This window comes from Notechis scutatus, chromosome 3 (assembly GCF_049901735.1).
Source record: "Notechis scutatus isolate UNSWTSFEM ecotype Mainland chromosome 3, rNotScu1.2, whole genome shotgun sequence".
NCBI lineage: Eukaryota > Metazoa > Chordata > Lepidosauria > Squamata > Elapidae > Notechis > Notechis scutatus.
Window position 1 is genome coordinate 5,962,833 of NC_142011.1, and position 24,496 is coordinate 5,987,328.

The 24,496-nt window shown below is 45.6% G+C and overlaps 1 protein-coding gene across 1 annotated transcript in view; it reads left to right on the forward strand.

Annotated features, from left to right (window-relative positions):
- The first annotated feature begins 23,729 nt into the window (after nt 1-23,729).
- Nucleotides 23,730-24,496, forward strand: part of SLC2A4RG (SLC2A4 regulator) — a 52,462-nt gene continuing 51,695 nt past the window's right edge. The window contains exon 1 of the mRNA XM_087962345.1: nt 23,730-24,310. Within this exon, the coding sequence (XP_087818471.1) occupies nt 23,903-24,310 (408 nt within the window). The 5' untranslated portion in view covers nt 23,730-23,902. The remainder of the gene's footprint in view (nt 24,311-24,496) is intronic.

Here is a 24,496-nt window from a genome sequence, read left to right on the forward strand (position 1 = left end):
AGTTACAACGGCCCTGAAAAAAGGGACTTATGACCGTTTTTCACACTTATGACCGTGGCAACATCCCTGTGGGCATGTGATGAAAATTCAGGCGCTTGGGTAGTGGTTCATATTTATGCCGTGCACCAGGCGTACGTGATCCCCTTTTGCGACCTTCTGACAAGCAAACTCAACGGGGAAGCCAGGTTTCACTTAACAACTGTTTTTGCGAACAACAGCCGTGGTTCACTTAATAACCGTAATAAGAAAGGTCGTAAAATGGAGCACAACTCACTTAAGAGCCGTCTTGCTTAGCGATAGAAGGTTTGGGCTCCATTGCGACCGTTAAGTCGAGGACTTACTTGAATTTCTCTAATTCATATAGCTGCACATCTCGCCATAAGGGAATTCTAGGCAGCATAAAACAAAAATAAAGGTAAAACAGTGAATATATACAGGTAATCCTGGAGGATTATGTGTATTGAATTATAATCCTAGAAATTAAGGAGAAAAGGATGTACTTCGAGTTATCAATTGAGGGAGTCTGGTGCCCCCTGGTGGTAGTTAGCCTAACATCCCCCCCAGAGATTTATTTTAAAGCAGTTTGAGGATAGACTAGACTAGAATTAGAAATAGAAATAATTGAACAGAACAGAATATAATATAATATGAAAGAATAGAATAGAATAGAATAGAATAGAATAGAATAGAATAGAATAGAATAGAATAGAATAGAATAGGGGGTGGGATGGGATGGGATAGAATAGAATTAATTAGAATAGAATAGAATTCTTTATTGGCCAAGTGTGATTGGACACACAAGGAATTTGTCTTGGTGCAAATACTCTCAGTATGCATAAAAGAAAAGATACATTTGTCAAGAAAGAATCATTAGGTACAACACTTAATGATAGTCATAGGGTATAATAAGCAATCAAATCATACAAGGAAACAGTCAATACAAATTGTTAGGATACAAGCGACAAAGTTACAGTCATACAGTCACAAGTGGGAGGAGATGGGCGATAAGGAGTGATGAGAAGATTAACAGTAATAGTAGTGTACACTTTGTAAATAGTTGAACAGTGTTGAGGGAATTCTTTGTTTAGCAGAGTGATGGCGTTTGGGAAAAAAATGTCTTTGTGTCTAGTTGTTCTGGTGTGCAATAGCTATAGTGTCGTTTTGAGGGAAGGAGTTGAAACAGTTTATGTCCGGGATGTGAGGGGTCTGTAAATATTTTCACAACCCTCTTTTTGACTCGTGCAGGATATAGGTCCTCCATGGAAGGCAGGTTGGTAGCAATTGTTTTTTCTGCAGTCCTAATTACTCTCTGAAGTCTGTGTCTGTCTTGTTGGGTTGCAGAACCAAACCAGACAGTTATAGAGGTGCAGATGACAGACTCAGTAATTCCTCTGTAGAACTGCATCAGCAACTCCTTTGGCAGTTTGAGCTTTCTTAAATAGTATAGTATAGTATAGTATAGTATAGTATAGTATAGTATAGTATAGTATAGTATAGTATAGTATAGTATAGTATAGTATAGTATAGTATAGTATAGTATAGTATAGTATAGTATAGTAATTAATTGGAAGGGACCTTGGAGGTCTTCTAGTCCAACCCCTGCTCAGGCATGAATCCCTATATACCACTTCAGACAAATGGTTATCCAACATAATTTTTAAAACATTCCAGTGTTGGAGCATCCACAACTTCTGGAGGCAAAATGTTCCACTGATTTATTGTTCTCACTGTCAGGAAATTCCTCCTTAGTTCTAGGTTGCTTCTCTCCTTGATTAGTTTCCATCTGTTGCTTCTTGTCCTGCCTTCAGGGGCTTTGGAGAATAAGTTGGCTTCCTGCGATACTGCAGTCATGTCCCCCTTTCTTTTCATTAGACTGGGGATATCCAATTCCAGCAACCGTTCTTTATATGTTTTAGCCTCCAGTCCCCTAATCATCTTGGCCTAAATTTGTTTCCAGGTATTGGTTGTCTTTTTTAAAGGATCTTATGCATCAAAGATCTGGATATTTATTTATTTTCCTTAAAGTTTTTTATTTTTTAAAGAAAAACACTAATAAACCCAAAAACAAAACATCAACATACAACCATCTTCCAAAATACAGTGTGTCAGTTGGTACATTTCTTTTGTGCAATGTCCTAATATCAACTGTCTTCCCCTTCCAAACATACATTCATGTTACATATGTCAACTATACATATTATATTGCATTATTATTATATAAGTATTAGACTCAACTACAAGTTTATGCAATTCTTATCGAGCAAATCTGAGTTTTAACAAATCTGAGAACATATAATTCATTTCATTATATTCAATTATATCATATCATTACATTTTTATTATCCTGCATATTATATCATTCCAAGATCTGGATATTTACAGAATCCCATTTTCCATTTGGTGTCCAGCTGAGGAATTCTGGGAACCGAAGACCACACTTCTTAACACTGTGGAGGATGAAAGACACTACCCTAAAACAATCTTCAGGGCTTCTAATTCGATCCAGGGCACTGCGGGATTGTATTGAGGAAACCAATTGGAAAGGAACAAGTGAAAATTCTCCAGGCACTTTAGGCTTACTACCACCAGAGGGCGCATGAAAGTCCTAGACCTAAAACTCTTCCTCAACCTTAGACTTGAAGATGTAAAGTGGACTTCAATTCCCAGAATTCCCCAGCCAGCCATGGATGTAGGTACTTTCTTTATACCAATTTGCAGGGCTTAAGCAAAGAATTTAAAGATAATTTAAATCGTTGGGACCTAATCCATAAAAAAGATAGAAAATGGGGGCTGTAAGGATGGGTGGGTAGAAACTGTAGATCCCAAGGGAAGAGGTACAAGAGGTGCTCCTTGACTTATGACCAGGGGTGGGATTCTATCGGTTCGGACTGGTTCTATAGAACCAGTTGTTATGATTCTGCGCAGTTCGGATAACCGGCAAATCGTGCGCCTGGTTGGCTCCGCCTCTCTCCGCCCAGCCCTCCCCTCCCTGTCAGTCCACAGAACCGGTTGTTAAAAAATTTGAATCCCACCCTGATCACGACCAGAAGTGAGTTTAGCATTGATTAAGCGAGACAGTTGTTAAGTGAGTTTTGCCCCATTTTACCCCCTTCCTTGCCACAGTGGTTAAATCAATCACCACACTTGTGACGTTAGGAACACGGTTGTTAAGCGAATCTGGCTTCCCCATCGACTTTGCCTTCCAGAAGTTCGCAAAAGGTGGATCGCATGACAAACGTCGTAAATGCAGGCCAGTTGCCAAGCTTCCGAATTCTCATCGCGGACCATGGGGATGCTGAAACAATCATAACTGTGAAAAATGGTCCTAAGTCCCCTTTTTTCCCCAGTGCCGTTGTAACTTTGGACGGTCATTAAACAAAGCAGCCAAAAAAGCCAATGCAATCCTAAGTTGCATTAACAGAGGGATCCAATCAAGATCAAGGGAAGTACTAATACCACTCTATAAAGCCTTAGTAAGACCACACCTGGAGTACTGCATCCAGTTTTGGTCACCACACTATAAAAAAGATGTTGAGACTCTAGAAAAAGTGCAGAGAAGAGCAACCAGGATGATGAGGGGACTGGGGACCAAAACATATGAAGAACGGTTGCAGGAACTGGGCCTGGCTAGTCTAGGGAAGAGAAGGACCAGGGGAGACAGGATAGCAGTGCTCCAATATTTGAGGGGCTGCCACAGAGAGGAAGGGTCAAGCTATTCTCCAAAGCACCTGAAGGCCAGACAAGGAATAATGGATGGAAACTGATCAAGGAGAGATTTAACCTGGAAATAAGGAGAAGCTTTCTGACAGCGAGAGAAATCAACCAATGGAACAGACGTTGCCCTCAGAAGTTGTGGGAGCTTCATCACTTAAGACTTTCAAGAAGAGATTGGATTGCCATCTGTCAGAAATGGTGTAGGGTCTCCGGCTTGGGCAGGGGGTTGGACTAGATGACCTACAAGGTCCCTTCCAACTCTGATTACCTGTTATCTGTTAGAATGATTGTAAATTGAGGAGTGTAAGTCGAGAACTACCTGTGAAAATACAGTAAAAGGTTACAATTCTATATGTACTGGTCTAATGCGAATATTATTCAAGTATGTATTTCTAATACATTATACAGCTCTCTTTTTTTAAAAAAAAATCCACTGTGTAAAGTCTAAACGAATCCCATATTTTATTATATTTGTCCCTACAAAAGCTACGTCTCTAGGCAATCCACTCCTAGGTGACAATCACATCTTCAAGCTGTTGAGTAAACGAAACCATACATTGATCTTTTCAACGGTTACCCATAACAAACCATCACTTTGCTTAACAATTGTGGTGGCCACTTGGAAGCCTGCATGATGTTTTGGTTGCCACGATGTGAAAAAAAGATGTTGAGACTCTGGAAAAGGACGCAGAGAAGAGCAACAAGGGAGGATGAGGGGACTGGAAGATAAAACATGTAAAGAATGGTTGCTGGAATTGGATATGTCTAGTTTGATGAAAAGAAGGACTAGGGCAGTGGTGGCTAACCTTTTTGGGCTCCTGTGCCAAAAATTGGGTGTGTGCTTGCACACTCGCGCTCGTGTGCCAGCACCCAGAAGGCAATGCACACACCCCATGCCTCCTACGCATGCGCGTGCAATCCCCACCCCCACCACTCCGCTGCCCCCTTACTTGCACTGCGCCTCACAGCTGATTTTCGGTCAGTTTGAGGCCTTTTTTGGCCTCCCAGAGGCTTGAGGAAGGCTTCTGCAGGCTTTTCAGGGGCGAAAACTAGGCCCGTTTTGTCACTTCCAGTGTTTCCGGAAAAAAACAGGAAGTGATGACACAGGCCTAGTTTTCGGCCTGCAAAGCCTGCAGAAGCCTCCCTCAAGCCTCTGGGAGGCTGAAAAAGGCCACAAACCGGCCGAAAATCAGCTGTGAGGTGTGCGCATGCGCAGTGAGGTAAGTTTGCCTTCAGCTTGCAGGCCGGCACAAATGGCTCTGTGTGCCCCTTGTAGGTTCACCATCACGGGACTAGGGCAATGGTGTCAAACTCAAGGCCCAGAGGCTGGATCCTGCCTGCAGGGTGCTTAGATCTGTCCCGCCGGATAACGCTGGAAAGAGCGAAGGACCAGCCCATGGTGCCTCTGTCAGACAAAACAGCTGCATTTTCACTGGCAGAGGGTTGCAGGAGGCCGTTGCAGCCAAAAAACAGAGCTTGGGAGCCCATTTTCTTGGGCCAGCACAGGTGCTGCCGACATGAATGACATTGAGCTGGCCACACCAGTGGTGGGATTCAAATTTTTTTTTACTACTGGTTCTATAGGTGTGTCTTGTTGGGTGTGGCTTGGCTTGGTGAGTGTGGCAGGGGAAGGATAGTGAAAAATCCCCTTCCCTCCCCACCCCACTAACCTGCTTTCCAGCTCCATTCTCCTATGCAGGGCAACAAAAGAAGACCCAACCAATCAGCTGGGACTCAATGGGAGGCAGAGAAGAGATGTGGGTTGGAGGGGCCAGTCAGAGGTGGGATTGGCTGGTTCTCCCAACGACTCAACATTTCCGCTACTGGTTCTCCAGAACTGGTCAGAACTGGCTGAATACCACCTCTGGGCCACACCCACCACGGCCCTTGGAGGTCAGACACAACCCTGATGTGGCCCTCAATGAAATCGAGTTTGATACGCCTGGACTAGTGGGACAGGATAGCAGTCTTCCAATATCTCAGGGGCTGCCCCAAAGAAGAGGAAGTCAAGCTATTCTCCAAAGCACCTGAAGGCAGGACGAAAAGTAACGGATGGAAACTCATCAAGGAGAGAAGCAACCTGGAACTAAGGAGAAATTTCCGAACAGAACAATTAATCAACTGCACAGCTTTCTTTCAGAAGTTGTGGTTGCTCCAACACTGGTTTTGAAGAAGAGATTGGACAACCATTTGCCTCAAATGGTTATAGAGTTTCCTGCCTGAGCAGTGGGTTGGACTAGAAGACCTCCGAGGTCTCCTTCCAACTCTTGTTATTCTGTTCTTTACAATGGCTGAGAAGCAAGGTTGCAAAATGTCACTACCATCACGGCCGGCAATTAAACCAAACCAATGTCATTTTTAGTTTGTTTTGGGGTTGTCTTTTTTTTTTTAATAAAGTTTTTAATATATATTTTTTTAAAAAAAGATGAAAGATTATTTTGTTTAACAAAAGAATTTTTTTTTAAAAAAAAGAAAGAAATTACAGTGCACATCTGCAGGCCCTGAAAATATTCCGTGCGAAAAAGAAAAGTTTGGAAATTCTTCCCTGGGGAAATCCTTGGAGCTCCTTCAACTTTGCAATTTCCATGGGCTTTGGACTCCCCCCCACCCAAAAAAAAAATATCTCGCAAGCCCGCAGAACGACCCTCCTTCCTTCGTGCTGTAGTCAAGCCTGCATTGAACAGGGGGCTGGACTGGATGACCTCTGGGGGGTCTCCCTTCAAATTCTGCAGAATAAATGAATGAATGAAAATGGCTTTCAAAGTGATGCCTGTGCCAAGAGATTGGACTGCCATTTGTCAGAAATGGTGTAGGGTCTCCCGCTTGGGCAGGGGGTTGGACTAGATGACCTATAAGGTCCCTTTCAACTCGGATTATCTGTTAAAGATCTGCTAAAGCAGGGTCTCCAATTAAAGATGAAAAACCCCACAACAGCTGTGCGGCCCAGAGTTCTGAACTCAGGCTTCTCACGAAGGGTTTAAAAGAGGAAAAAAATAATAATCAAGATATTATTTAATCTTCCTTTTTTTCCTCCAGCCAGAACTGTGTGGTCTGCGTCGCAGGTAGTTCTTGACTTATGACCACAACTGAGCCCAAAATGGATGTCGCTAAGCGAGACAGAGTTTTGAGTCCCATTTTACGACCTTTCTCGCTGTTCATTGTCGACTGCACAACCCCGAGGCCCAAAATCTATCGCTGGTATGTGAGGAATTTCTTAAGAGAGTTTTCACCCCATCTTTCTAGGCACCGTTGTTAAGTGAATCACCGCAGTTGTTAAGTGATTAACACGGTTGTTAAGTGAATCCGGCTTCCCCATTGGACTTTGCTGGTCCAGAAGGTCGCAAAAGGAGACCCCGGGGGCGCTGCAACCATCATAAGCTCGAGACAGTTGCCCCAGTGTCTGAATTTTGAATTCGTGACTCAACGGGGATGCTGCAACGGCTTTTCAGCGTGAAAAATGGAAGGCGCTTTCTCCAGCGGCGTTGTAACTCGGAATGGTCACTAAACAAACCTGTCGTTAAGTCGAGGACTACTCCGGAGTGGAAGGCGAGAGAGTGGAGACCAAGAGGAGAAAACAGCCGGGCTGGAAGGAGAAAGCCTGGAAAACTTGCGTCGAGCCTGAGGGGTTTTCCTTCCTTTGCATTAGCTCTTCTTGCGAAATGCCTGTATTTGCTATTGTGTAATATTTAATTTAATTTAAAAAAAAGAAAAAGCCCGATCAGCATTTTTATGTCAAAGATTAAACAAGGGCTGTAAGGAAGGAAAAGTCAAGAGAGAAAAAGTGGGCAGGCTGGCTCATAAAATTAAAGGGGAAAGGGAAGAGCAGGGTGGGAAATAAACGAGGAAAAAAAAACCCACAGAAGGTGTTGTTTTTCCGGTGGTGGGAAGAAAAAAAAAATCTGCCTTTTTAATTTTCTTGGCAAGAAATTCCTGGCTTGCTGGTTGATTGCTCTGTTTGTTTGCTCTTCTCTTTCCCTCCCTCCCTCCTGCCCTTGCCTTTTTCTCCTAATATTAAGCGCAGGAAAATATTTGTACAACCTTCAAGTCCCAAAAATAAAACTGTTGTAAAAACTCAGTGAAGGTTTGGGATGAGGGGAAGAGCGCCGGTGTCAGAAATGCTCCCTAAGTCAATCAGTCAGTCAGTCACTCTCTCTCTCTCTCTCTCTCTTTGTCTTTCTATCCCTCTCTTTCTCTCCCTTTCTGTCTCTCTTTCTTTATCACCTTGTCTCTTTCTTTCTATCTTCCTTCTGTTTCCTTACCTCTATCTTTATCTGTCTCTCTTCTCTCTCTCTCCTGTCTCTCTCCTGTCTTTCTCTCCCTCTTTCTCTCTCTCTCTCCCTTTCTCTCTTTCTATCTCTCCCTTTCTCTATCTCCCCCTTTCTCTCTTTCTCTCCCTCGGTCTCTATCTCTGTCTCTCTCTCTTTTTTCCCTGTCTTCTCTCTCTCTCTTTTCCTCTCTCTGTCTCTCCTTTTCTCTCTCTGTCTCTCTCTTTCTCTCTTTCTTTATCTCTCCCTCGGTCTCCTTCTTTCCCTCTCTCTTTTCCTCTCTCTCTTCTCTCTCTCTCCCTCCTGTTTTCTCTCTCCCTCTCCCTCTCTCTCTCCCTTTCTGTCTTTCTCTCTTCTCTCCCCCTTTTTCTCTTTCTCTCCCTCGATCTCTTTCTCTGTCTCTCTCTCTTTTTTCCCCCTTTGTCGTCTCTCTCTCTCTCGCTCGCTTTTCCTCTCTCCTTCTATTTCTCTCTGTGTCTCTCTCACTTTCTCTCTTTCTCTTTCTATCTCTCCCTCGGTCTCCTTCTCTCTCTCCTCTTTTCCTCTCTCCCCCCTCTCTCTCTCTTTTTCTTTCTGTCGGTCTCTGTCACTTTCTCTTTCTACCTCTCCATTGGTGTCCTTCTCTGTCTCTGTCTCTCCCTCTCTCTCCCTCTCTCTGTTTGCATGGGGTGAACCCCTGCAAAAACCAGATGAAGCCCCCCCCCAAAGCAAGTTTTCCACTCCAACAGGCACGATTGTTCACCATCATTTCTACCTTTGCCATAACAGAGAGAGAGACAGTTTGGGGTAGTGGTTAAGATGCTGGCCTAGAGACCAGGCGACTGTGAGTTCTAGTACTGCTTTAGGCATGACAGTCGGATGGGTGACTTTGGGCCAACCACCAGGTGACAGTGAGTTGTAGTCCCGCCTTAAGCATGAAAGCCACCTCTAAGTTTGGGCCAGTCCATCTTTCTGTCAACCCAACCCACCTTATAAGGTTGTTGTTGGAAAAATAGGTAGAGGAAACAGTATTAGGCATGTTAGTTACTTACAGAGTAATAAAAAAAAATCTGATAAATAAAATAAATGAAGGTCTAACGTGGAGAACAACCTACAGGCACCTGGAAAAAGAATTTAGAAATTTAGTTAAGAGTCTGAGATGACAGCCCTGTTTGGTTTCATTTATTTATTTAAACTTAAGGGGAGGGGGAAATGAAAATATGGACAAAACCCCCAAAGTTCCCCCCCAATATAACAAAGCAATTTATAAACCTGAGAAACAGATAGAAAAAATAATAATAAATCTACCTTATATATTAAGCTTACAATAGTCACCAGTTTACTAATAAATACCATGGCTGGCTCAGGAATTCTGGGAGTTGAAGTCCAGAAAGTTGTCATAAAGTCCTTCTCTGGATTTTAGTCTGCAACTTTCCAGTTGTTTTGTTGTACTACGGCTCCCAGAATCCCTCAGGAAAGGAAAGGCCTGCTGGGATTTGGAGTTCAGCTTCAACTCGAAAGCCAATTATTTCTGCAGCTTGTGAGAAGAAGGCAGCGTAAGAAGAAGGCACCATAAACCATAGGCATGAAATGCTAAGATAATATGCATGACGAATACATAACAACGAATATCTTAAATTAACTGTGAGTGTAGTTTTAAACAAGGAGGAAAATAATTAGCAGCCCTAGGGTTTTCCTTTAAAAAAAAAAGCTTTTTGGAGATGGAAAAAAAGAGCGACACGTGGCAGTGACATTTTAACAGGAAGTCTGTGTGGGAGGCTTTAAATTTAATAAATCATTTTTTTTTTTTTGGTTTGCTGGAATTTGTAAAGTACTGTAAAGAAGCTAGTAAAAGCAAAAAGGATTGAGCTAGTGCCTAGAGACCTTAAGTAACTTTGCAAAGACACCAATTTCTCTCTCCTTTAGTTGAGTAAAATATGCCAGAGGTGTGCATTAGTTGTCCTCAGTCATGTGCAGCAGCAGCCAAAAAAGCTAATGCAATCCTAAATTGCATTAACAGAGGGATACAATCAAGATCAAGGGAAGTACTAATAACACTCTATAAAGCCTTAGTAAGACCACACCTAGAGTACTGCATCCAGTTTTGTTCACCACACTATAAAAAGATGTTGAGACTCTAGAAAAAGTGCAGAGAAGAGCAACAAAGAGGATTAGGGGGCTGGAGGCTAAAACATAGAATGAATGGTTGCAGAAACTGGGCCTGGCTAGTCTAGTGAAGAGAAGGACCAGGGGAGACATGATAGCAGTGCTCCAATATTTGAGGGCCTGCCCCAGAGAGTAGGGGGGTGAGGGGTCAAGCTATTTTCCAAAGCACCTGAAGGCCAGACAAGGAATAATGGATGGAAACTGAACAAGGAGAGAGATTCAACCTGGAAATAAGGAGAAACTTTCTGACAGTGAGAACAATCAACCAATGGAACAGAAGTTGCCTTCAGAAATTGTGGGAGCTTCATCACTTGAGACTTTCAAGAAGAGATTGGACTGCCATCTGTCAGAAATGGTGTAGAGTCTCCTGTTTAGGCGGGGGGGTTGGACTAGATGACCTACAAGGTCCCTTACAACTCTGATTATCTGTCTATTAAGTCTGCATAACTCTAACCCCAAACTACAAATCTGGGCAAATCCTCGCTTAACAACCGATTGCATAACGATGGTTCATGGTTATGACAGACTCAACAAAAAAAAGGTTACAAAGTCCAAGCAAGTCCTCAACGTATGACCAAAATTTCTGTGGCTTAAGCGAGAATTAAGTGCGCTTTGTCCCATTTTACGACCATTCTTGCTGCCTTTGTTAAGTGAATCTCTGCAAGTTAGTGACATGATTGCTAAGTGAATCTGGCTTCCCCATGGACGAGGCTTCTCAGAAGGAGATCACATAAGCCCCGGAATACGGCAACTGTCGTAAGTATGAATCAGTTGTCAAACGTCTGAAAATATATTTATATTTATATTTATATTATTTATATTTATATTTATATTTATATTTATATTATTTATATTTATATATGGTATTCAGCTTTGTTCAGGTATTTTCCCATGTCATTATAGTTGTGCTTTTAAAGTTGTAGCAACGTTTCGGCAGAATCTCATCTGCCATCATCAGGCTTCATATATATAGAACATATATATATATATTTGTTTTCTTAAGTTTTCGCGGGTACTTACATGTATGGTATTCAGCTTTGTTCGGGTATTTTCCCACGTCATTATAGTTGTGCTTTTAAAGTTGTAGCAACATTTCGGCAGAATCTCATCTGCCATCATCAGGCTTCTGTATTGTGTTTGTCTGTGAACACAATATACATTATAATGCTATAATGATGTGGGAAAATACTCAAACAAAGTATCTAGGCAACGTTTCGATGAAGTCTCATTCATCATCTTCAGGCTTCTGTCTTCAGCTCTGTGCTTCTCAGAGTAATGTGAGCTTGCAGCTGCTTCTTCCTTTTAACTGCTAGTGGGGGTGTAACTTGATTGGGTGGGGGCTTGGCTGTGTTCTGATTGGGTGGGGGTGTGTTCTCATTGGTTGGGGGTTTGGCTGTGTTCTGATTGGTTGGGGGTTGGCCATGTTCTGATTGGCTGGAGGTGTGTTCTGTTCAGGTGGGGGCTTGGTTGTGCTCAGGTTGGTCTTAGTTACTGGGGATTTGAGCTGGTGAGCTGTGATCTTGCTGTTTGGCTTCGAGTTCGTGGTGGTGCTGCATCTTCATGGTGGGGGTCAGTTCGCTTCATGTATGGCTCAGAGGGGTTTGAAGTGGGTAGTGATGCAGCTGCAGTGCGGCTTCTGGTCTGTGGTCGTGTCTCATCTTCTGTGTGGGTGTGAGTCTGCTTTTTACGTGGAAGTGTGGTGGTGGCATCTTGTGTGGCCCTCGTGGGTGTGGGTCTGGTGTCATTCATCATGTTAGGTACTCGTCTGTTCATGAGGGCGGGTTTCCAAATGGCTGGTAAGCGGGAGGTGTCATCTCTTTTATTCATGCTGTGTGGGCGTTTTTCTATCTCTATGGCTTCTCTGATTATTCTGTTGTTGAAGTGTTCGGTTTTGGCGATAGTTCTGGTATTTTTAAAGTCAATCTCATGTCCTGTGGCTTTGAGGTGTTGGACCAGGGAAGAGGTTGGTTCTTCTTTTTTGATTGAGTTCTTATGTTCTTCAACGCGTGCACTTATTCTTCTGTTAGTTTGTCCAATGTATGTGGTGGGACAGGCGGTGCAAGGGATTTCGTATACTCCTTGGTTTTCTAACTCGATTTTGTCTTTAGGGTTTCTTAGGATGGTGGATATTTTTCTGTTTGTGCAGAATGCTGTTTTAATGTTGTGTTTTTGGAGGATCTTGCTGATTTTGTCTGTAGTGCCTTTTATATACGGGAGGAGGGCTTTGCCGTTCTCTTGTTCTCTGTCTTGGATTTTGGTTGGGGTTTCTTTTTGGATTAGGTGGGTAATCTTCTTTTTTTGGAATCCATTGGCTGTTAGTACGTTGGTGAGAGTGTTTAGTTCGGTTTTTAGGTGTTGTTCATCAGCTAAGCATTTTGTTCTGGAGATGAGTGTCTTGGCTACGGAATTGATCTGTGCTGGGTGGTGGTGTGAGAGTGCGTGTAGATAGCGGTTTGTATGTGTTTTCTTCTGGTAGATGGTGTGTCCTAGGGAGCCATTGGGTTTTTTGTATACCAAGACATCTAGGAAGGGAAGTTGATTGTTAGCTTCTGTTTCCATGGTGAATTGTATTTTGGGGTGTAGGCTGTTGAGGTGTGTGAGGAAGTTGTTCAGTTTTTCTTTCCCGTGTGGCCAGATTATGAAGGTGTCATCTACGTATCTGAGCCAGAGTTTGGGTTTGTGATCATATTTTTCTAGAGCTTGTGTTTCAAAGTGTTCCATGTAGAGGTTTGCGATGACAGGTGAGAGGCCAACCCCCCAACCAATCAGAACACAGCCAAACCCCCAACCAATGAGAACACACCCCCACCCAATCAGAACACAGCCAAGCCCCCACCCAATCAAGTCACACCCCCACTAGCAGTTAAAAGGAAGAAGCAGCTGCAAGCTCACATCACTCTGAGAAGCACAGAGCTGAAGACAGAAGCCTGAAGATGATGAATGAGACTTCATTGAAACGTTGCCTAGATACTTCCAATCTTACGTGGGAGAAAACCCGAATAACCCAAGATCCACATACAAATACCCGCGAGAACCTCAGAAAACAAATATATATATATAATGTTTATAACAAAAACAACAAATAAAACCATCTTTCAATTATACAGTATGTTGACTGGATACATATATCTTGTGCACATAATAATATTGGTATACATTTCTTACTGAATTTACATTCCTATTATATAGCCTATTCCGCATTATATATCATAGTATATCATTATTACAGTGTCATTTAATTTCTTCCTTTATTTTCCAACCATCCATAAAATAGATCCCAAATCTTATACTACTCCGTTTCTTCTTGTTCTTTCATTGCCAGTGTTAACCTACTCCTTTCTGCAGATTCCAGTATTTTCTTAATCACCTCCAATGGAATTTTCTCATTTTCCCAATTTTAGCAAATACAATTCTAGCTGCTGTTAGTACACGTATAATCAAGTATGTTATTTCTTTATTATAGTTCTCAGATAAGATCCCCAATAGAAATATCTCAGGCTTTAAGTGTATATGTTTTTTTATCATCTTTTTCAACCACGTGTGTATTTTAATCCAATATCTTTTAGCTCCTGTGCATGTCCACCACATATGGTAGTATGTTCCAGGTGTCTAGTGACATTTCCAACATTTCACTGATTTGTCTTTAAACATCGTTGCCAGTCTTGCCAAAGGTAAATGCCACCTGTAAAACATCTTACACAATGTGATGACCCAGGGTGGGATACAAAAGCAACACAGTCACAAAAAAAGGTGAAGTCCCTTTAATTCCTTCAACTTGGCCTCCAAGGTCCAATTATCATTGACTGGAGAAAAAACTCCCCCACAAACAGTTGCGAAAAAGAAGAAAAGCCGTTCAAACTCAAAATACATATAAATTATAAATAGAAAAAGAAACACAAACCACACTGAAGCAATTAATGAGACAAGGCAGGATAAGGACTTGAAGATGTCCACAGAAATCGAAATACACACACTGGGAAGGATGCCAGATAAGAACTGAAAGGCTAGAATTATTTCACGCTTTGCTTCCAGCACTGGCCCATGCACAGTTTGTCCTTTTAACCAGTCCTCCCAGCTGCAGCCCATGAAGGGGATCAGGACCCCTTCCTCCCCCGTAGACCATGCCATTCACATTTCTCCCTTATCCTCTCCTCCCTGCGTTCCCTAGGATGAAGAGGTCTTCCTCTGAATGCCAGCCGGCCTGTGCCCTTCCCCAGTTTCCTCCACAACCACCGGAGCCACAATCCCATTCCCTGTCAGCTGTTCCTCCTCTCCCTCGGAGTCAGATTCTAACAGGGGCATGACATACAAATTATTTTTATAGGCTGTTGACATCATTAATTTATAATTGCTATTCCATATTTTCTGCCATTTATCCAAATCTATCCCACAGCCAAAAATTTTCCCCCAGGGTGTCATCAACAAACGTCTGAATTTTTTTGAATCAGGCTTCCCTGAGGCCTGGAAGGCCCCAAAATGGAGGGTGGGGGGATGCTGCGCGCCCCCTCCAGGCTCCGTTTCTTTTCTGCCTGAGCCCCAAGGGAGCCTTTTGAGACCCAGAAGACCCCCAAAATGGAGAGCCCTTCCCCCCAAAAACAAGCCAAGGCCACCTAGCCACACCCACAGAACCTGTTGTTAAAAAATTTGAATCCCACCCCTGTCCTTGACTTATAACCATTCATTTAGGGACCACTTGACATTACAGTGGTGATGAAAAAAAACTGACTGATGACCATGTTTCACGCTTACAACCGTTGCAGCACTCCCACGGTCACGGGATCAAAATTTGGCCGCTGGGCCGCTGGCTCATAGTTATGACGGCTGCAGTGTCTTCAGGAACCGTGCGACCCCAGCGACGGCAAGATTCACTCAAACCACCGTGTTCTTAACTTAGCGGGCATCCGCTTAACAACGGTGGCGGGAAGGATCGTAAAACAAGGCCGAACTCACTTCACACCTGCCTCGCTTAGCAAACGGAAATGTTGGGCTCCCTCGCGGTCGTACGTTGAGGACTACGGTCACAGCAAAGGAATGGTGTCAAGGGAGGAGAATGAATTGGTTAAACAAGAGAGGAAAAAATTGGCAAAGGAACGGACCTACCATACTTAGATAACAATTTTTAATTATTAATCCGATTTGCTGGTGGAGGCGCGGTGGCCTCTGGCTCTCACTGTTTTGGCACGAGAAAAAGAGAGGATTAAGTAGCTGGCCCTTTCTTTTTTTATTTCCCCTGTCCCTTTCCTGCTCTTTCCCAAATTCTGATAAGCCTTCCCACTCCCCTTTGAAGAGCACAAAGCAAGCCAGCTCCCCCTTTGGCATACGGCGAGTCCTCAGTTTAGGATTACTATTGATTTCTGTTGTTAAGTAAGACTTGTGAAGTGACTTTTCCCCAAAGGTGCTTTTTTTTCTTCAAGAGGCAACTGGACTTTCTGGTTTGTTTGTTTTTTTCTTTTGAAGACATTTTGCTTCTCATTCCAGAAGCTTCTTCAACTCTTGACTGGGCGGTAGGGAAGGATTTATATTCCCGGAAGACAGCTGGTCATTTGCATCCTTTTAGAGGGTCGTTGAGGCCACTTGGAGGTTCATCTGTGTCCTCAGGGTCACCTGAGTGGTGCAAATGGTTCCTGTAACCTGCAATTCCTCCCCCCCACCCGCTCTGGAAATCTATTCCTACATCCACACCATTCCAAGGGTGTTCATCCCAAACAGTATATATAGCTAAAAGTCAGTAGAGATTTTTAGTCCTCCAGGTCATGCTTGTCCCAAAAGTGCTTTTCCAGGAAACAATTGGACTTTTCTTGTTTGTTTGTTTGTTTTTGTCCTTTTGAAGATGTTTTGCTTCTCATCCAAGAAGCTCTGACTGGATGGTGGGGAATGGAAGTATTTATATTTTTTTGCAGACAGCTGGTCATTTGTATCCTTTTAGAGGGTCGTTGAGGCCACTTGGAGCTTTATCTGTGTCCTTAGGATCACCTGAGTATTGCAAATGGTTCCCGTAAGTCTGCAATTCTTCCCCTGGAAATCCATTCCTACATCCACATCATTTGAAGGGTGTTCATCCCAAATTGTATGGCTAAAAGTCTGTGAAAGTTGGACCACGAAGAAGGCTGAACCCCAACGAATGGAGGCCTTCGAACTTTGGTGCTGGAGAAGACTCCCGTGAGTCCCTTGGACTCAACCGGTCAGTCCTAGAGGAGATCCACCCTGGCTGCTCTCTAGAAGGCCAGATCCTGAAGATGGAACTCAAAGACTTTGGCCACCTCATGAGAAGGAAGGAAGGACTCCCTGGAGAAGAGCCGAATGCTGGAGGGCAATAGAAGAAGAAGGGGATGGCAGACAATGAGGTGGCTGGATAGAGTCCATGAAGCAGTCGGCGTGAGCTTAAATGGACTCCAGAAGATGGTAGAGGACAGGAAGGCCTGAAGGAACGTCGTCCATGGGGTTGCGATCAGAGGTGGTGAATTCAGCAGGTTCTGACCAGTTCCGGAGAAACGATAGTGGAAATTTTGAGTAGTTCAGAGAACCAGCCAATCCCACCTCTGACTGGCCCCGCCCCCATCTATTCTCCGCCTCCCGAGTCCCAGCTGATTGGCTGGGTCTTCTTTGGTTGCCCTGCACAGGAGAACGGAGCTGGAAAGCAGGTTAGTGGGGCAGGGAGGGAAGGGGGATTTTGCAGTATCTTTCCCCTGCCCTGCCCACCAAGCCACGCCCACCAAGCCACGCCCACAGAACCGGTAGTAAAAATATTTGAATCCCACCACTGGACACGACATTGCAACTAAACAACCAATATAAGGCTGCATATCAGAGCCTCTTGCAAAGTAGATGCAATCTTCATGACTGGATTAGACCAAGGGCCAGATGTGGCCACGCCTGCCACACACAATACATGTTCTAGATTTATGACCTAAATCTCGGGTCCTTTGCCGGAAAGTCAAAGGAATTCTGCTCCTTTGTTTCTAATGAGGTCGTAGCATTAAATCGCTTGAAAAGAAAGATCGGCTTTCAACTCGCCTTTATTTAGTTAGGACAACATTTCTATACCCTCCTGTTTTGTTGTAGTTTTTTCCCCCCCAAAAAAAGCTTGGGGCAATTTGCATGCTGCAATCAAACCTCAACAACCAATACAGGAAGTCCTCGGGTTACAACCGCAATTGAGCACCAAAATTTATGTCGCGAAGTGAGACAGTTTGTCCCATGTTACAACTTTTCTTGCCGTCATTAAGTGAAGAATCACTGCAGTGGTTACAGTAGTAACCTAGTTACTAATCTGGTTTCCCCGTTGATTTTGTCAGAAGGTCGCGAAACAGGATCACGCGCAGTGGTGGGATTCAATTTTTTTTTTTACTACCGGTTCTGTGGGTGTGGCTTGGTGGGTGTGGCTTGGTGGGTGTGGCTTGGTGGGCGTGGCAGAGGAAGGATATACTGCAAAATCCCCATTCCCTCCCCACCCGACTAACCTGCTTCCCAGCTCCGTTCTCCTGTGCAGGGCAACCAAAGGAGACCCAGCCGATCAACTGGGACTCAATGGGAGGCAGAGAAGAGATGGGGTTGGCGGGGCCAGTCAGAGGTGGGATTGGCCGGTTCTCCAAACAACTCAAAATTTCCGCTACCGGTTCTCCAGAACCGGTCAGAACCTGCTGAATACCACTTCTGACCATGTGACCCCGGGACACTGCAACCGTCATAAATGTGAATCAGTGGTGGATCAGCTGAATTTAAATCACGTCACCATGAGGGTGCTGCAGCGATCGTAACCGGAGGTGGGATTTAGCTGGTTCTGGCTGGTTCGGGCGAACGGGATGTTACATTTACATCCGGTTTGCCAAACTGGTAGTTGAACTGACCGGCTGACCTTGCCCACTCTGCCCCGCCCCTCCCAGAAGCCCGAGGGAAGCCTCCGGACTCTGGGGAAGGCGACAAACAGCCTTCCTGGAAGTTCTGGTAGGCCACGCCCCCATGGCCACGCCCACCAGCAACCGGGCAGAGAACCGGTTGTTGGGATTTTGGAATCCCACCCCTGGTTGTAACTGTGAAAAACAGCCATGAAGTCATATTTTTCGGTGCTGTTGTAACTTTGAACGGTCCCTAAATGAATGGTTATAAGTCGAGGTCTACCCGTAGGCGGCTTTAATACGGAAACACCCCAACTTTGAATTAAGCCTGGAAATCTATTGGTAGCCAATGCCACCTGGCCTCAGGACTAGGTCAGACTGGACTACAGGCGAGTCGTCCACTTACCACCACAATTGAGCCCAACGTTCTTGTTGCTAAGCGAGACATTTGTTCAGTGAGTTCTGCCCCCATTTTATGAACCGTCTTGCCACGATTATTAAGCGAATCACTTCAGTTGTTAAGTGAGTCACACGGTTGTTAAGTGAACCTGGCTTCTCCCATGGACTTTGCTTGTCAGAAGGTTACAAAAGGAGATCATGGGAGACTCCAAGGGACTGCGAACCATCACAAATATGAATCTGTTGTCAAGCATCCGAAGTTAAATCACAGGGCCCCGGGGAATGCTGTCAGTGTGAGAAACAGTCTTAAAGTCACTAAAGTTTCAGTGATATTGTGACTTCAAAGGGTCACTAAACGAAGGGTTGTAAGTCGAGGATGATCTACACTGAACTGATCAGAAGTCAAATCACTGCAATTTGGACCAACTGCAACTTCTAGGTTGTCTTCAAGGACGGCCTCACAAAGAGGATGGTGCGGTAGTCCAGCAGCAATTTGATTAACAGATTAACAGAGTGGGAAGGGACCTTGGAGGTCTTCTAGTCCAACCCCCTGCCCATGCAGGAGACCCTACACCATTTCTGACAGATGGGAGTCCAATCTCTTCTTGAAAACCTCCAGGGATGAAGCTCCCACAACTTCCGAGGGCAACTTCTGTTCCATTAGTTGATTGTTCTCACTGTCAGAAAATTTCTCCTTATTTCCAGGTTAAATCTCTCTGTTTGTTCAGTTTCCATCTATTATTCCTTGTCTGGCCTTCAGGTGCTTTGGAAAATAGCTTGACCCCTTCCCTCCTCCCTGTGGCAGCCCTTCAACTATTGGAAGACTGCTATCATGTCTGCCCTGGTCCTTCTCTTCACTAGACTAGCCAGGCCCAGTTCCTGCAACCGTTTTTCGTTTGTTTTAGCCTCCAGTCCCCTAATCATCCTGGTTGCTCTTCTCTCTTCTCTTTTTCTAGACTCTCAACATCTTTTTTATAGTGTAGTGACCAAAACTGGATGCAGTACTCTAGGTGTGACCTTACTAAGGCTTTATAGAGTGGTATTAGTACTTCCCTTGATCTTGATTGTATCCCTCTGTTAATGCAATTTAGGATTGCATTGGCTTTTTTGGCTGCTGCCGCACACGGCTGGCTCCTATTTAGCTGGTTGTCCACTAAGACTCCAAGATCCCTCTCCCAGTTCCTGCTATTGAGCCTGGTTTCACCCAGTCTATCTGTGTCCTTTGGGTTTTTCTTGCCTAAGTGTAGGACTTTACTTTTCTCTACATTGAATTTCATTTTGTTAGATAGGTCCCAGGGTTCTAGTCTGTCAAGATCCATCTGTATCTTGAGCCGATCTTCTTGGGTGTTAGCTATTCCTGCCAGCTTAGTATCACCTGCAGATTTGGTCAGTTCCCCTTCTATTCCCTCATCTTTAATAATATTGAAAAGTCCTGCACTGGCCTCCCAGTTGAAGTTGGATAAAGGCCCACCTGGCCAACACCTCTATTTGGGGGTCAACCCTTAGTCCTGAGTCCAAAAGGACCCCAAGTTAGAGACCTGAACTTTTAAGGTCATGTGAGCCGCTCCAAAAGAAATTGGGGATGGATCCAGGTTCCAGAAGGAAGGAACAGAAGGAAGTGAAGGGAGGGAAGGGAGGAATGATCCGTTACACAAGCCCCCCCCCTTTTTGGATCTCCATCACAGCACTGATTAACCTACACCATTGTAGGTGTAGTTTATCAGGTGTAGGTGTAGGTGTAGCAATCCTCAACTTACAACTCTTTTGTTTAGTGACTCTTCCAAGTTACAAAGGTGCTGAAAAATGTGATTTGCAAGCAGTCCTCGCATTTACAACGGTTAGAATGTCCCACTGGTCACGTGATAAAAAATAATAATCACGTGCTTGGTCACGTGTCATGTATTTACGCATATGTGAGCCATGTGACCCCCGTGTGTGAATTTCCCAGCTGCCTTCTGAGAAGCCACGTCAAGGGGAGGGGGGGAAGTAAGATTGGCTTAATAACTGTGCGATTCACTTCATGACCGTGGTGATTCCCTTAACGATTGCAGCAAAAAAGTCATTGGTTTGGATGCACCTCCCTTAACAACCGCCCCACTTGGCAGTGGAAATTCTGGTTTCAATGGTTGTAAGTTCAGGACGAACTGTAGCACCAACGTATTGATAATATCTCCCGAAACCAAGAGATGACTTCATCCAGCAAAGATCCTTTAGATATCAGCATCTAACGAGTAGATCTCAGGAATCTTCACAGGAAATCCTGGATCCTAGAGACAAGAAACTTCAGAAGTTGTGGGTGGACTTCATCACTGGAGGTTTTTAAGAAGAGATTGGACAGTCACTTACCTGAAATGGTATAGGTTCTCTTGCTTGAGCAGGTGGCTGGACTAGAAGACCTCCAGGGTCCCTTCCCCCTCATTCTATTCTAGCTTCTAGACCACCAAGAAGTCTTATGTCACAGGATGAATGCATTATCTCTATTCCATGCTGCTTCTGACACAGCCAGTAAGTGCAAGCTGAAGTAGAAGAGAGAGATCCAATCTAGAACTAAGGAGTAAGTAAGAATTAAGGGACTTAACTAATTTAGCTAATTAATTAATTAATTAATTAACTAATTTAGCTCAGGGGCTAAGATGCTGAGCTTGTTGATCGGAAAGGTCGGCAGTTTGGCGGTTCGAATCCCCAGCGCCACGTCATGGAGTGAGCTCCCGTTCCTTGTCCCAATGGCTTCTGCCAACCTTGCAGTTCGAAAGCACGTAAAAAATGCAAGTAGGAAAATAAGGACCCCTTTGGTGGGAAGGAAACAGCGTTCCGTGCGTCTTCAAAGGCGTTTAGTCATGCCAGCCACGTGATCTCGGAGACGTCTTCGGACAGCGCTGGCTCTTCTTCGGCTTTGTAATGAAGATGAGCACTGGCGCCCCCTAGAGCTGGAAACGACTAGCACGTATGTGCAAGGGGAACCTTTACCTTTACCTTAAGTAAGAATTAACCAGTGGAACGACTTGCCACCAGATGTTGTGGGTGCTCCAACACGGGAGGTTTTTAAGAAGGGACTAGACAGCCATTTATCCGAAATGCTATAGGGTCTCCTGCTTGAGCAGGGAGTTGGACTAGAAGACCTCACAAGGTCCCTTCCAGCTCCGTTATTTGGCATCCTGTCTCTTTCATTTCAGGAAAAAATAGTTTCAGAAAAGATTTATCCAAGGATGGAGGTTTGGAAGAAGAGGTTAGCCTAGTGCAGGCGTCTCCAACCTTGGCAACTTTTAAGACTTGTGGACTTCAACTCCCAGAGTTCCTCAGCCAGTTCCTCTCTGCTTATTTGGCTTTCAGATGGTTGCAGCACCAAGGGTTAACGGAGAGAAACTTTGCACCAAGTTTGAGAAACACAGAAGTAGCTCCACCACCTGCACACAGAGCAGAGCATTCTGGGAGCGGAAGTCCACCCATCTGCAGGTTGTCAAGTTTGAGAAACACAGACCACAGAGACACAGAAAGGGTGTAGGGTCTCCTGCTTAAGGGGGGGAGGGGGAAGGGGTTGGATTAGATGTCCTACAAGGTCCCTTCCAACTCTGATTCTCTGTAATGTTGGGGACCTTCCACTGGAGTTGCCAGGACAACGGAGTCTTATTTTTAAGAGTGTCTCACTCTTAAAAAGTGAATTATGGATTTCTCCAGACTTTTTTGTTTTGTTTTTAAGCATGGGAGAGGGGAGGTCCTCCTTAGGGCAAGTTTAAGACTTGTGGACTTCAACTCCCAGAATTCCTGAGCTAACATGACCAGAGGAAGAATTCTGGGAGTTGAAGTCCACAAGTCTTCAAGCTGTCAAGTTTGAAGACCCCTCGAATAGATATAGATAGATAGGAGAAAGAGAAAGAGAGAGAATAGATAATTAGATTAGATTAGGTAGAGAGGTAGAATAGATATAGATAGGATAGGATAGATAGATATAGATAGATAGGATAGGATAGGATAGGATAGGATAGGATAGATAGATAGATAGATAGATAGATAGATAGATAGATAGATAGATAGAAAGAAAGAAAGAATAGAGCAAGGGTCTTCAAACTGGCAAGTTTAAGACTTGTGGACTTTAACTCCCAGAATTCCTGAGCTAACATGACTGGAGGAGGAATTATGGGAGTTGAAGTCCACAAGTCTTAAAGCTGTCAAGTTTGAAGACCCCTGGAATAGATAAAGAGAGAGAGAGAGGAGAGAGAGAATAGATAGAATAGGATAAATATAGATAGATAGATAGATAGATAGATAGATAGATAGATAGATAGATAGATAGATAGATAGATAGATAGATAGATAGATAGATAGATAGATAGAAGAGAACAAAGGTCTTCAAACTTGGCAAGTGTAAGACTTGTGGACTTCAACTCCCAGAATTCCTGAGCTAACATGACCAGAGGAGGAATTCTGGGAGTTGAAGTACAACAAGTCTTAAAGATGTCAAATTTGAAGACACCCCCCCCCCCCGGCTTTAGGAAAACGATGAAGGTGGGGTACTTTTTCTTTTTCCAGAAAAAAGAAAGCCAGCTCCTCAAGCCGCTAGATGCGAGCTCGCTTTCTACGTGCAGGGCCTCGAGGGGGCGGGGAAAAATGACAACCTAAACTCGGGAGGGAAGTAAGTCGGGCTTCTTTGCGATTCTCTGCAAAAGGCGCGTGAAAATGCAAGGGGGAAAAAAAAAACAATGCAAAATTCGCCTTGCAGTCACCGGCTTTGGGGTTTCCAACGGCCCTAGTTAGGAGTTCGTTTCCAACGAGGAGCCGCGCCTTCTGGTTCTTCGGCGCGCTCGGATTCCTGCCTCGCCTCCCCCCGTGGTTTGCAAAGTCTCCGCCCGGCGGCCGTCGACTCCTCGCCCGCCATGGCCGCGGAAGGTATATAGCGGACGCAACAGACCGGGGCGAAGGGGGGGAAAAAAAACAAAAAAAACCCGAGGCCGGTTTTCCTTCCACACTCCGGCTTCAAGAAGCGGCTAAGCCAAACCGGAGCCGGACGGCGATCCCGCTTTCCAAGCGCGGGAGAGATCGCCGCAAAAACGAAGCAAGCAGCGGCTGCAGCAGCAGCAGCAGCAGCAGCAGCAACTGGGAAGAGACCGCGACGACTCGCCCCCCCGCCTCTTCTTCCTCCTCCTCCTCTTTCCCTCGCTTGATACAATTGGCAACGTCGTCCCGACCAATGAGCGCGCGAGCCGGCTCCGGGCAACGTTCCATTGTGGAATGTTGACACAGCGCGCCAGCCAATGGCGTTGCGGCCGCAGGAGGAGCGGAGACGATTTTCACTTTTTTTTTTTTTTTTTTGGTAGCAACCCGACAGCCGCTCGCTCGCTCCAGCTCCGAGGGGGCGGGGCAGTCCAGGAGGGGCGTGGCCCGGCGGGGGAGCGCCGCTGGCTGGAGGGAAACTCGCGGCGGCGGCGTGCGGGGCTTCACCGTGCACCGATCTGCCCCTTTCCGGGCCAGGGGCGGGGAGGGGGTGTTGGCTCGGCGCCCCGCCAGCCAGCCAGCCAGCCAGCCAGCCAGCCAGCCGGCCCCGCAAGCATGGAAGCCCCCAAGCCGCGGCTTTTCAAACGCGCCGCTTCCCCGGGCGGCCGGCTTTGCTCTCCGCCGCCGGGCTTGACGTCAGCGGCGGCCCCCAGCTGCCCTGACAGCGTCGGCGTCGGCGGCAGCCCCCCGACCACCGTCGCCCCCGCCGCCGGTTTGTTCTGCGGGGTAGCGGCCGCTTGCAAGCCGCTCGCCTCCTCCGCTTCGCCCGCCCCGCCCGGCAACGCCGTTTACACGGTGCTGGTGGAAGAAGAAGCAGCAACAGCAGCAGCAGAAGATCCGGCGTCGCTCCGGAGGAGGAGAGCCCGGCGCAGGAGCTGCGAGGACGGCGGCGGCGGCCGGAGTCGTCCCGCCGGGGGCGGCGGCGGTGGCTGCGCCCGAAGCAAAGTCCACCTTTTGCAAAAGGTAAACGGGAAGCCAAGCCAGAGCGCGGCCCGCGGGGCGGGCAAACTCCTGACCCGTCTGTCCGTCCGCCCGGCCTTGGCTGGCTGGCTGGCTGTCGGCGGGCCGGAGCGGGGTGGGTGTGTCCCCACGGGCCGGGCCTACGAGCCTGACAGGCGGCGGAGTTGCAAACGGGGAAGCCCGCCGGGT